Source organism: Salvia splendens, chromosome 5 (genome assembly GCF_004379255.2).
Source record: "Salvia splendens isolate huo1 chromosome 5, SspV2, whole genome shotgun sequence".
NCBI lineage: Eukaryota > Viridiplantae > Streptophyta > Magnoliopsida > Lamiales > Lamiaceae > Salvia > Salvia splendens.
This window is the reverse complement of record NC_056036.1, coordinates 40,515,821-40,528,070: the sequence shown is the minus strand read 5'-3', so window position 1 is coordinate 40,528,070 and position 12,250 is coordinate 40,515,821. Positions and strand designations below refer to the sequence as shown.

Below are 12,250 nucleotides of genomic sequence, written 5' to 3'. Positions count from 1 at the left end.
CAATATAATTAATTTCTTTTTCCAAAGAGTGTAAAGAGTTTCAAAACAACCATACTTATTGTATTAGGAGTCGTTCGCTCCTTCAGAGATGGAATTAGCATATATATTACTTGAGCAGAATTAAATGAGTAGGGCTCACAACCACCGAAATTATGTCTTGCGTTCGATTCATGTGTTTTGGGCCCAAAATTTGTCCATTATTCATTTTGTGTATAAATAAAAAAACAATATATATTACCTAATGACTTTTCTACCCTCTAGCTTAATTTCAAAACATTATTGACTCCCCCTCTCCTCAATTTATCGGCGGCAGTTTGGGAAAATTCAGCAGAATTCAAATTGACCACTTCGTCAAGCATCATACCACACCATTTCTGTTTTTGTAGCTGCATTAGGAGGTAAATACTCTTCGTCATCATGTTTATTCATATTTGTTCCGTGGATCGATTTTTTCCAACTAGTTGGTTATATATATTTGGTCGAGATCTTCAAATCGACCTTGCAAGCTGCAATATGGATAGTTATTACAATGATGTTTTTGATGTGAAGCGATTTGTGTTGTATGTTTGTTTGTAGATATTATGGCGGACGGTTCAAGGGGACATGTTGTTCGCTCAACCGGAAATCCCTCTGAAGGTTAGTTGCTCGTATAATCCAGAGATACTTGGTTTCAAGGATTTGTATATGAGAGTTTGACAGGAACATTGTTGTGTTTTGGTTGATTTGTAACTTCGGGGTCAGGTACCCCCTTGACTTCTCAACGGAAATTTCGTAAAGGCGACCGATCTCGTAGGATTTGGACGGTTCGAGAGGAAGAAATCCTTGATGCATGTTTGCTGGATCTGGTCTCTAGTGGATGGAAATCTGACAATGGCTTCAGGACTGGGTATTTAGGAAAGATCGAGGATGCTATTCGGAAGGAATTCCCAAACACGGACATCAAAGGCACTCCTCATGTAAATTCGAAACTCACTGCTTGGAAGAAGAGCTACCAAAGCCTGCGAGGTATACTTGGACGGAGTGGCGTGGGATTCAATTCTGATGGAGAATACCGGATTGAATGTGATGATGATCAATGGGAAGCAATCGTAATGGTAAGGATTACTACTGTTTTTAGTATTCATTCGTTGGAAACTTTCAAAGACTAATTGTCACTGCTTGAATCTATTGATGTAGGCCGATAAGGACGCCAAGTTTATGCGCCATAAGTCTTGGCCGTTATGGACAACGTGGAAGATGATATTCGGTAAGGATCGTGCGAGTGGTGGCGGGGCTGAGCAGATATATGATGCGGCTGAAATCCTACGGAGCCAACCAGGCACACACAGTGAGGTTAATGAAAATGACTACCATCCAAGCCTCAACGACATTGAAGCAGATAAGTTCGTACCTTCATCTAATCCGACGGGCAATCAGGACATTAGCGAGGGAAACAGTATCAGAAAACAAACATCAACTAACAAGTCTAACTCTAGCAAGAAACGCAAACTCGATGGTTCGGATGCTGCACTCATGGAGTTTCTAGCTAATCTGCACTCTGAGACAAACTCTCGCTTGGAGGTGATCTCGACGCGGATCGGATACGAGTTTGATCTGGGCCAGGCTAGACAAGATGTGTTTGCTAAGCTGTACGACGTCGACGGTCTCACTCTCGACCAAAGGTACGAGCTTTGTAACATTCTAGGTGACAAGCCGCAACGAATGGAGATCTTTATGGGAATGCAGAAGACCGCTCGTCTTGGATACCTGCTGAAACTAATAGAGGACAAACAGAAGGGGGCTTGACTGTGTGAAGATCAGCGTTTTTTCATGGTGTTGGTGTTTGATTAGGCGTATATCTATGATGCATATTTTGGGTTTTTGCTAGCTTCTTATCGGGTATTAATCTTGGTTGAACTTAGTTTGTAATTTGGTTGTCATTTTGATGTTATGCTAGTTGTGAGTGCAGCCAATCTATGTAAAATTAACCTACTGTGTTTATATGTACATTATGGTATTTCATTCTGGTGCATTGATGTAGATCTAAGATGCATATTGATGATGATAGTAACTCTTGTAGTCATTGAGATTATAGATAAAGAGAACCAAGGTGGAGCCTCACGAGAAGGCGTTATGATATACAAAATACTTTATAGCATTATTACCAATAACAACATAGCTACACACCAAGATAACACTAATCCTGATGTTGACCAAACTTAGCACATCACAGAACCAAACGAGCATACAACCGAACAAACTACCACTAAACGGGCAAAACCATGCTAAGCCTCCCCTACTATAACATGAGACTTGCTACTATACAATACAAAATATATGTCCTATAATGTTTTCCCCAACATGATCAGCTTAAATAGCTATATTATAGTACCAAAAAACAGGGGATACCCACGCTCATATTAGGCCCACTTAAATGGTGGTCGCCTAAAGTTGTGCGGACACCATTTTTTAGGAGAATTGGACGCAACTGAACTCGTGTTTGGTGAGCGAGTTGACGGGCCAACTTTGTCTTGGTCGCCTTCGGGTTTGCTGGCCAGTTCCCTTCCCCTCTCAAACCTTGGGCGCAATTGGCCATTGTGGCCTAAGTCAATGAAATATATGCCAAGTGAAGTTGACGACTCCCGATCAGTAGGCGCCTCGACCTCGTCGAGAAGTAGCTTGCGCCGAACCGTGCGATGTGGGAACCCACAAGGTGAGTTCACTTCTCGTAACAGCTTGGCTCACCATCAGAGATCTTCTCTGTCTGGTCAGAGATGACAACGACTTCAGTTTCTCCTTCCTTCTTCACATTGTCCAATCCGTACAAGCGAGCGAGCTTCGAGAAATGGGGGTCATCTCGGTGGTAGTATGCCCCTGCGAATGGAGTTTTCTGCAACAGAATCAGAGATCAGTTGTTGGTTCGGCTACATAAATACCATGGTGAAGTATACATACCTTGAAAATCTTTTCCCATACATCATCGTTGGCCCGCAAGTATTGTGCTCCGACGTCCCAAGAAGCTCCTTCAGTCTGCACCTGCTTGAATGTTTTATACCTAAGTTTCATGAAATCCATACGCTGCTTGATCTCCGCCTCAGTGAACTGGATTCCGGTATTTGACTGCAGCTCCTTTTGCGCTGTCATGAAGAACCAGGGTGGAAAATCAGGGAGCATCCACCGTGTTTCCTCTTTGAGCTTGATGATCGTGTTTAACACGATCTCGTCGACCTCAGCCGACCAGTTACCATAGTACAAGTATGCTGCTTGGGAGGGATAATCATATTAGTAGCAAGTAGAAGAGAGCATGGTAGGCGTGAGATATCGCAGGAAGTGTTGAACTCATTCTTAAATAGAAGATTTATCAACCATTGATTACTAGGATTGACGTTTATCTACCACCCTCGTAATAACATCTCTGTTCAATTTTTTCCAACTGCAAGCTGCTGATGGAACGTTGCTTAATGGCGCCACAGTGCCAAATGAGGTCACAACATGGATTGGGGCTTCGTAATGTTGAATGGGAATGAATTACATGCATGTAGCATTTTTTGTTTTATTTGGAGTCATCTATAGCATTTATAAATAGAGTTATTCATATAGATTATTTACTTTATGCACTATATAAAATAGTTCCTAACAAGTATTAATTATTAATTATTAATTCTAACATCTGTATAGTTTCCTAACAATTTATAGACATCTCATGTCTAAAAAATTATACGTTTAAATAACATAATATTCATATATTCATCATCATGGGTAGTGGATTTAATTTCAAATTTCTTACATGGTAGACCGGAAAAAATTAAATACAAAAAACTGTTACTTATTCCCTGACAATTTGAAAGGAAATTCTCAATATTTTATAGAATAATTTAGAGTTGTGAGTAGATTTGAATCTACAGTTGTTAATTATCATATATGGATCTCCATTTTGTCATAAATTCATTGAGTGGAAATGATAAAATCTTCTGAGTTCACTACTGTGTTCAGTAGCAAATTTATTTATTTATTTTTGGGCACGTATGACACTGAGCCAAATTGATTAGATCCATGGCAGATAAGAAAAGAGAGAATGTGCAATTGATGATGAATTAGAGTTATAGCCACATGTGTACTGTATTTGCCCCATAAACAAGTGCATAACGACACAGGCTGAAAAAAACATCACAACAAATAGTCTGGGATTGGTAGTATTACATAGATCCCACAAGTTCATAACAAGCATTACTAAGTTACTAATTTCAATCTATCTACTGTTCCACATGTTCAGGGCCATGGTATCACGCAGTGCAGTCCACTCTTGCGAAGGTTCCACAACATCAATGTATTGTTGTGCGACATAATTGTCATCATGAAGGTTTGTAGAAGCATCTTCTGCAAGGGAGTCTTCTAAGGGATCAGTACTCATCTCACGCCGAATGAAATTATGCAGAAAGAAACAAGCCATGATCAGCCTGATCTGGGTTTGAATTGGGTAAAATGATGCACTTCGCAAAATCCCCCAACGCATCTTAAGCACAACAAAGGCTCGTTCGATTACATTCCTAGCCTTGTTGTGACGCATGTTAAACAGTTCTTTGGGATCTTGTGGAGCTGCATCTCCGACCCCCCATTCCTTGAGATGATAGCGGACGCCTTTGTAAGGAGTTAAGAAGCCGTTGCAGTTAGTGTATGCATTGTCGCATAAATAATAGCAACCTGTAGAAGAATACACCTTAGTGAGACGACCTTTGATATATAATTGATTGATGTCTTGCAAACATGCTATCTATAACGATAATCAGAAACAGTTCATTGATTATGTTAACCTTGGGGAACTCTGAAGCCATTTTGTCTGGCCACCGCATCCCTTAGCACACGAGAATCCCCCGCGGACCCCTCCCATCCAGGTAGGATATACACACACTGCATGTCTCGGTCGCACACAGCTAACACGTTGGTGGCAATAGACCCTTTGCGCGTGCGATACCGTGGTTTATCACTGGTGCTCACCAAGACGTCGATGTGTGTTCCATCAAGAGCACCTAGGCAACCCTGGTCGACAAATATAATGCATCAAACACCTTGGTACACAATTAACCAAACTATTATAATGAGATGAGTTCTAACACTAGACTAACCTTGAACCATTTCCATCTGTCGTCATTGCAGTCCTCCGGTACCGGGGTAGGCGTTGAAAAGACTATGTCATGAAGGCTAAGCACATCACCTAAAACTTTATTGACGTAATAGGATACCGTGGATCCAGACCGTGTAAAATTAAATTTTATAATCCGGTTTTTTGTGTGATGTGCCAGAACGCCAACAAATATCGCTACCTGTTCTTCGATCCCTAGACATTTACCAATTTGTAACCCCCCCGGCCTGCCAGAATACGACACAACTTTCCAAATGTGTTGCGGTCCATTCGAAGGTTATCTATGCAATCTACATCTGTTAGATGAATGAGTTTGTCCAAGTGATGTAGTTGGTTGGGAACCTTATTGAGGACGCTGTACTGTCTGGCTTGTTCTACAATCCTACGACGCGCACGTTTCGTCTTAGCCTTGATGTAACGCTGTACAAGTATTGTGGTCTCAACCCGATATAAATGCATGAGGTCTTCCAGCATCATGACTATGCTGCCATACTTTGTTGTGGGTGTTCTCATCCTGTAGACGTCCTTAACAATTCATAAAAATACAGTCCGGTATTCGACTAAGTACGTTCATCCCCACATATTTCATGTCAGATTCCATTCCAGTGCGTTAATTTAAAAACAAAAAAAAACCACAGAGAAAAACAAAATATGATACTCCAATGAAGGAGGTGCATAATCAAAACCTCAGCAAGACCACACCTTATGTTCTGACTCCGCAAGCAAACATGACCCAAACCATTATAGATGTTTTGAACGTACTTTATAGCTGTCATAGATAATTATTCACACCGTTGGAGGACCAAAAACCAGATAATTGGCATAAAACATAGCACCGCAACAGAGGTTGAGCTTATTACCTACGTAAATTTTGTTCACGACCGCCGGTGGTGCGATTCGGAGTGGTAGCTCACAGTGTAGGTCTGCAATCACACGGTCTACTCTGTGTGGACAGCAATGCAACCAGTCAAATCCCCAAAATTACCAGAGTTGCAAACCACAGTGACTACGTACTTTTGTAACCCAAGAAATCTCCTGATCTGCAAGCCGCTGCAATTTGTCGAAAACAAGACCCAGACCAGTCAATCCTTTGCAGAGAATGGAGCTATTGCTAATTAACCCCCAACATATGATGAAGCAGTGTGAAATTTGTCAATTTTTAAGGATGCTTGGTTCGAGAGGTATGCTATTCACAACGACGGCGGCATTTTTTTGGATTGATGGAGTTTGAATTTGGGTTCTGCAAATGAACATTTGAGAGAAAGAGGGTGGGAAGAGAAAATGACAAGGGTAATTGGGGAAGCTTCCAGCAGAATTCATGGCAGCGTTCTCGATGCAGCAATAAAAAACACTGCATCCCCACAATTTGAATTTCATCATTTATGCACTGAACAGTGCGGCTGGGGCATTTGCAGTAGTAAATATGATACACCGAACCCCCATAATTAGCCCATAATTAATTTCATTTCTGTCCTTATCGGGCTAAGCGAACGAGTCCTTAAAATAAATTCCAGTTTGTTAGTTCTTCACGGTCCATATACCAATCGATGACTCGCTGCTCTCTTCGTAGTGCACAGGCCGTGCGCTGAGGATGTGATTTTGCACGATTCGTGCATCGCCCACGACATTTTGATGGTGGCTAGGTTTGGGCGCACGGGTTATGCACCCCTTGTGTTGGTCTGCATAGTCCGTGCAACCCTTCATATGTCGACTCTAATTTCACATCGTTTCATCTAGTACTATTATTATTCATTGCAAGTACTTTTATCCTTCAAAACTTAAACAAGCTTGTAAACTAGAAGTAGGATTTCTTTTGAATGCATTTAATTTGTTTTCTTTACATCAACTTTTGTAGATCAGCCGCGTACCATAATATTACAAACTTGTAGTAGCATACCATACTATTATTTATAGTGAAGATCCCCCAAATTGTCAAGAAAAGATCTTCACACCACAAAAGACATGATACAAATGATACTCCATAATCATCTTTCTTGCTTTCATCAAAGCTATATTTTGATGGAACAAACAATCGACATGATACAAATTCGAAGACACTTTTAAAAAATGCACACAGCTAATGTATTATCCAAGTTTTTAAAAAATGGAAGAATGCTATTACAGCACTGTCTGTCAACATCTAAATAAGATTGGAACTCTACCTATAATCACAAAGCTTAATAGCTTATAGCATATGAATAAAAAAAAACAAGGTATTTTGGAAGATCAATTCTACTCTGCATAAATGCGGTCATGTGCTTTTGATTTTGAAAAGGTATCCCATAACAAGACCTACCACGCCAATAATGATAACCAAGGTGATGGATACTCCTAAACTTTTCTTGCCATCGCGCTTCAACACATCCTGTACGAAAAAACTTTATTGGATAAGCGAGTGTACATTAGAGATGAATGAGGCAGCGGCAAATGGAAGGATAGAATGAGAGAGCAATGAACAGAAAATGCAGCAGTTATAAGGCTTTATCGAATCAAAACTAAAACAGGTATGGTACGTTTCAATGTGCCAAATCTCTAGAGAAGGAATGTGTTATCTCTACAGGCACACAACATATGCTCAAACTGAACTATATAGCTTGACAAATCAAATGCAGAGCAGAAAGCCCTATTAGAAACGTCTTCTAACATTATATTCGCAGTTTGCAGATATGAAGGGAATGAAATAGTCATAAGTCCGTAACCAGCTACCTTCAACAGTTTTAGGAGAGGAATGTTTGAGGTTCAATAATACATTCCGGCACTTAAACAAGGCAAACATAATTAAAAGAGACGAAGTAATAGCGCAGTGAGGATAACCAAACAAGTATGCCTAATTATGCTATGTTTGTGTCAAACAATTTCAAGTGTTTAGAATAACTGACCAATTCCTGACGAATTTTGTTCCCCTGTTGAACTGCAGCAGCTTTTCCCTCGGTCAATTTTGCAGTAAGAGAGTTTGCCTGAGAAATAAAATAATTAAAAGACTTGGTGCAATAGATTCAGCGTATATCTCTTTGGTATATCTAGCTACGACGATTTAAATAAACAGAGAAAATTATGTGCTTCAGAAAGCAAACGGATGAGAATATGTTCAAGGACAGAACATGAAGTGCCATAAGTGGTATAAGATGTAAAGAAACTATCAGAAAAACATAAAATTTAGCTATATTGATACGAACATCACTGCCGCTGTTATCCATTGTGTTGGTGCAAGGTGAAAAGCCCCCCTCATCTGCTTCCTCAGCAACTGGAGATGGCGGTTGGCATGGTGAGATATACACAACCTTCAACTTGCACTCTTCCACCTTTCCTTGATCCTTATTGAACTACAAAAACAAGACATTAAAATTTAACTACACATAATCTTCAGCACAAAGTCTACCACAATCACCAAACCAAGATAGTCACAGTGGTTCAGTCCATGGGAGTTCATAGTCGAGAAATTCCAACCTCGCCTTTCCCATAAGAACATCTAGTGTAACTAACTTGGCCAAAATCTTTCCAAGTCTCCAGTCATTTTCCTCATATATTGTAAACAGACATTTTAACAATAAATGTATATCAGTTTTACCTCCAATTCTTGCCTAAATAATAACTAGCTTGCTGCAGCTGCAGAAGTGGTTCTTCTACTATCTCATAAACAAAACATTCACTTCTATCCTTTCAGGCATAAACCCATGATTCAAATCCCGCCTTTTATCAATCACTAAGGTAAATATAAATAATATGATCATAGTTTTGAACCTTATCTACAATTATATACACCCTATGTCCCATAAAAAGACGAACTTACGAATAGGTATGGGTTTTAAGAAATCTAATATTGTTTGCATTGTGAATGTAGAAATGGTGCACCTTTAGTGTTGTTTGTATTACGAGTGGAGAAAGGGTCTCATTTTAAAGATATTTTTATGTAAAGGGATTGTAAATACAACTGATAGTAAGGATATTATTATTATAACACTGTAGTGGGAAAGTGTGCAAAAAAGAAAAAAAAAATTGTTCATGCCTTGATATGGGTCAGACAAGAAAGAAAATTGTTAATGTTTTTATGGGACTGTGAGCATTTCTATTGTAAGTAGCCCTTCATCCTATTTTAGCCAAAGCACCTAACAGCACAAATCCTTAAAAATACGAGTTTGAGTAACTTTATGTTGTTCATTTCAAGAAGGCATTTGGCTCATGCATTTCTAATCAAAATTTGATCACTCCACAAATAGTTGACAACCTTTTTTAAGCTCAAGCCATTTGAAAAATATAACAGATGAGCATTTAATTAGAGACACACCATTTCAGCAGTGATGTCTTTTGGATTTGTACCAGCGGGCGCAATTACACTCTGAAGCAAAAATTTGTCCTTGCATTGCATTTCTGCTGGAAGTTCTTTTTGTGCTTGCATTGTAACTACGATAAGAGAAGACACACATACACATCACAATTTGAAAATGTAACCTCTTCGAATAGAAAACATTAACATAAATGATAGCATTCAATTTCATCAGTCTAAGAAAAAATGAAACATAAATGATATACAAAATGCAAGCTTGCTTTCCTGATACTTAACATGCTTTCGAATATCCAATTCGCCCTGCACGATTTTCGTAATAACACCCTATCCGTTACACCTTGAATTTGAAAATGAACTCATCCAAAACTCAAGTAGCCAATTAGAATAACAGAGAATCATTCACAGATCAACCACCATGCATGCCTAATTTATCATGCCACATTAATTTTTGATGAACACAATGAAATTGAGCAATGCAATTACCAACAATATCACATGTGGAACGGGGCAAAACGATCCCTGTGTTTGGCCGAACACAATATTTCTTCGGATTCGTGGTCTTAATCTGAAACACCAATAAAAAAAGTAGGATCGAGCAATCAGGAAGAATTAATTTCGCCATAAATTCAGATCTTGTGACGATTTCACCTTAAAAGCGACATGACTTTCAGTCTTATTCGACACTTGCAGAGAACAAGATATCTGCTTCTTCAACTCAACTAATCAACCCAGCGAAAACGAAAAATCATCAAAACAAAACACAATTAAACGATTGCGGATTGAGAGGAGCAAACTCACATGGAAATTTCATCTCCACCGGATCGACGTTGAGAAATTCGCCGGTACTCATTTTGTGCGTTTCAAAAAGTGAAGCGACAAAAACAAATTGTGAGCTGAAAGTGTTGCTAAAAACATATACATTCAAGATTACAAAAAATTTGGAGGTGATCCGCAATTCACTGAGAGTGAGGTTGAGGAGGGAAATGAGATAGAGAGAGAGATAGTGGTTGAATTTCATTTGAATCCAATCATTTCTACATGTAACAAAACAAATTAGTAGGAGTACTAATTCTTTTTCTAATAATTGCCTTTACTACTATATGCTTAAATTGTAGGAACCATTAAATTTGGTTATCAAATTGTGTGATTTAAAAATCATTGTGAAAATATAAAATTAGATTTGTTCAAAAAAGGGATAAAAATCCTATCACCTACATGTAATACGGAGTATATTTTTTTAATAGTATATATTTTAACCAAAATGGCACTATTTACTTTATTAATATATCATCTCGTTTAACTCATAATCATTTTAGATGTTATCCACTTACCCATAACATACAATCAACATTTTATCATCGATAACCGACTAACCGAATACTTGCACTACAAAAAAGCCAAGGGCAGTGAACTAGTGATAAGGGCACCTGCAATGGGGCACCCATCGTCCTCGGGCGCGGACGATGCCCCCATTGTGGGTGCCCGCCATCGTCCGTCCCCTTCGTCCGCGGCCGATCCATAGGGCGCGCCCTATGTCGCGGACGATGGTCTATCATCCGCGCCATCGGGCGCCCCATTGCGGGATCGGCGGACGATGGTCGCGGACAATGACACGCGTTTTCGATTTTTTGTATAAATACCCCTACCCCACCTTCATTTCTAACGTTTCATTTCACGATTTCACTCTCGAAACTCGAATTTTTATTATTACTACGAAATGGATTCAAGTCCCAAGAGCCCGATGTTTGGGGAGGCTCGTTGGCCAGGTACAGAACCGGATGAATATCGACCGTTCGACGACAACACGCAGTACGATCCCAAATTCAGCATGGAATCGTACGGTTTGGATGACATGGAGCCGTCTCCAAACCGACCCGTCGCCCCCTCCCGCCGCCGCCACCCCTTCCGCCCCCGCCAAAAAGAAGCGGGCCCGGCACCGCGCGCAGAAGTTGCCACCTCCGGGAAATTGTGAAGAGTACGCCCTCGGCCGTACGAACTACCAACCGGATGAATCCCTCATATTGGCGAGGTGTTGGGTAGACATATCGGAGGACCCGATATTCGCGAACAATCAGAGGCAGCAGGCGTACTGGGAGCGCATCGCCGAGCGCGTACAAGCGGCAACGTGAGCAGCTACGCAAGCACTGGGACCAGTTGAAGAAGCAAATCAACTTGTTCTCGTCGGAGTACGAGAAGTGCGCGAGGGCCCAGGGGAGCGGCGAGAGCTTGAGCGACGTGCGCTCCAAAGCGCTGTTGTCGTACCAGTCCCTGTACGGCGAGTTCAGACACGGGGCCATCTGGGCGCTCTTGAGGGACAAACAGAAGATCCAAGGCGGGATTGTGCACACCGGGGCGTCAAAGAGGACGAAGAACACCGAAGCTGGTGGTTATACGAGCGGTGAAAGCGGAACTCGTCCAGTGGACCTCAACCGGCCGTACGAGGACATTGAGAGTTCCGGCACACCGATGTCCTCCCTGCGTCCCATAGGCGTCAAGGCTGCGAAGGCCAAGGGGAAGGCGGTGGCGACATTATCCTCGACCGCCGCCGACCCATCGCCGATCAAGGTCCCACTCCCGACCCCGCACCCATTGACCGCCACGTATGAGAAGTTGGAAACAGCCTCGATGGCGAGGACGTTGTTGCAGACGCACAAAATGCTTAAGAAGTGTACGGACCCCGCCGAAGCCGAATATCTCCAGGGGTTGATCGATGAGCTGCGCCGGAAGTTGGGAATTGCGTAGATTTTAGCCAACTCAAAACATGTAACTTTTGTTTAATGAATGCAATCTTCGCCGGTTTTTAGTTAATCGTTGTGTTTTTTAATTTAGTTTGCATTACATTTTTA

The 12,250-nt window shown here is 40.9% G+C and overlaps 4 protein-coding genes across 6 annotated transcripts; 1 reads left to right on the top strand and 3 right to left on the bottom strand.

The window, feature by feature from the left end:
* The first annotated feature begins 278 nt into the window (after window positions 1–278).
* LOC121802780 lies at window positions 279–2,004 on the top strand. Its single transcript, XM_042202475.1, has 4 exons — window positions 279–398; window positions 577–636; window positions 742–1,094; window positions 1,177–2,004. The coding sequence occupies exons 2-4, from the start codon at window positions 582–584 to the stop codon at window positions 1,783–1,785; spliced, it is 1,017 nt and encodes a 338-aa protein (XP_042058409.1). The 5' UTR covers window positions 279–398; window positions 577–581; the 3' UTR covers window positions 1,786–2,004.
* A 102-nt stretch (window positions 2,005–2,106) lies between these two features.
* Window positions 2,107–3,276, bottom strand: LOC121803301. 3 transcript variants are annotated; one of them, XM_042202980.1, is made up of 2 exons: window positions 2,935–3,276; window positions 2,107–2,869 (listed from the first exon to the last, which is right to left on the bottom strand). In XM_042202980.1, exons 1-2 carry the CDS (start codon window positions 3,151–3,153, stop codon window positions 2,699–2,701), a joined length of 390 nt encoding a protein of 129 aa, XP_042058914.1. In that variant the 5' UTR covers window positions 3,154–3,276; the 3' UTR covers window positions 2,107–2,698. The 3 variants fall into 3 exon arrangements, with proteins under 3 accessions (XP_042058914.1, XP_042058916.1, XP_042058915.1); XM_042202982.1 differs by having other exon boundaries at window positions 2,107–2,815; XM_042202981.1 differs by having other exon boundaries at window positions 2,956–3,276.
* A 764-nt stretch (window positions 3,277–4,040) lies between these two features.
* On the bottom strand, window positions 4,041–5,395 carry LOC121803472. Its single transcript, XM_042203135.1, has 3 exons — window positions 5,103–5,395; window positions 4,791–5,016; window positions 4,041–4,680 (listed from the first exon to the last, which is right to left on the bottom strand). The coding sequence occupies exons 2-3, from the start codon at window positions 4,891–4,893 to the stop codon at window positions 4,229–4,231; spliced, it is 555 nt and encodes a 184-aa protein (XP_042059069.1). The 5' UTR covers window positions 4,894–5,016; window positions 5,103–5,395; the 3' UTR covers window positions 4,041–4,228.
* A 1,762-nt stretch (window positions 5,396–7,157) lies between these two features.
* Window positions 7,158–10,455, bottom strand: LOC121802779 (vesicle-associated protein 1-2-like). Its single transcript, XM_042202473.1, has 7 exons — window positions 10,203–10,455; window positions 10,053–10,123; window positions 9,888–9,969; window positions 9,405–9,520; window positions 8,296–8,442; window positions 7,999–8,076; window positions 7,158–7,484 (listed from the first exon to the last, which is right to left on the bottom strand). Exons 1-7 carry the CDS (start codon window positions 10,420–10,422, stop codon window positions 7,371–7,373), a joined length of 828 nt encoding a protein of 275 aa, XP_042058407.1. The 5' UTR covers window positions 10,423–10,455; the 3' UTR covers window positions 7,158–7,370.
* Between the last annotated feature and the right edge of the window lie 1,795 nt (window positions 10,456–12,250).

Bases quoted from the DNA above. Each gene is read 5' to 3' on its own strand.
- LOC121802779 (XM_042202473.1), bottom strand. From the start codon at position 10,422: ATGAAATTCAACCACTATCTCTCTCTCTATCTCATTTCCCTCCTCAAC. The intron at 10,124-10,202 runs GTGAGTTTGCTC...TGGGTTGATTAG, and splicing joins GGTGGAGATGAAATTTCCAT to TTGAGTTGAAGAAGCAGATA. The intron at 7,485-7,998 runs GTCAGTTATTCT...TTTTTCGTACAG, and splicing joins ACAAAATTCGTCAGGAATTG to GATGTGTTGAAGCGCGATGG.
- LOC121803301 (XM_042202980.1), bottom strand. From the start codon at position 3,153: ATGCTCCCTGATTTTCCACCCTGGTTCTTCATGACAGCGCAAAAGGAG. The intron at 2,870-2,934 runs GTATGTATACTT...ATTCTGTTGCAG, and splicing joins TATGGGAAAAGATTTTCAAG to AAAACTCCATTCGCAGGGGC.
- LOC121802780 (XM_042202475.1), top strand. From the start codon at position 582: ATGGCGGACGGTTCAAGGGGACATGTTGTTCGCTCAACCGGAAATCCC. The intron at 637-741 runs GTTAGTTGCTCG...CTTCGGGGTCAG, and splicing joins AACCGGAAATCCCTCTGAAG to GTACCCCCTTGACTTCTCAA. The intron at 1,095-1,176 runs GTAAGGATTACT...CTATTGATGTAG, and splicing joins AATGGGAAGCAATCGTAATG to GCCGATAAGGACGCCAAGTT.
- LOC121803472 (XM_042203135.1), bottom strand. From the start codon at position 4,893: ATGCAGTGTGTGTATATCCTACCTGGATGGGAGGGGTCCGCGGGGGAT. The intron at 4,681-4,790 runs GTTAACATAATC...ATTCTTCTACAG, and splicing joins TGGCTTCAGAGTTCCCCAAG to GTTGCTATTATTTATGCGAC.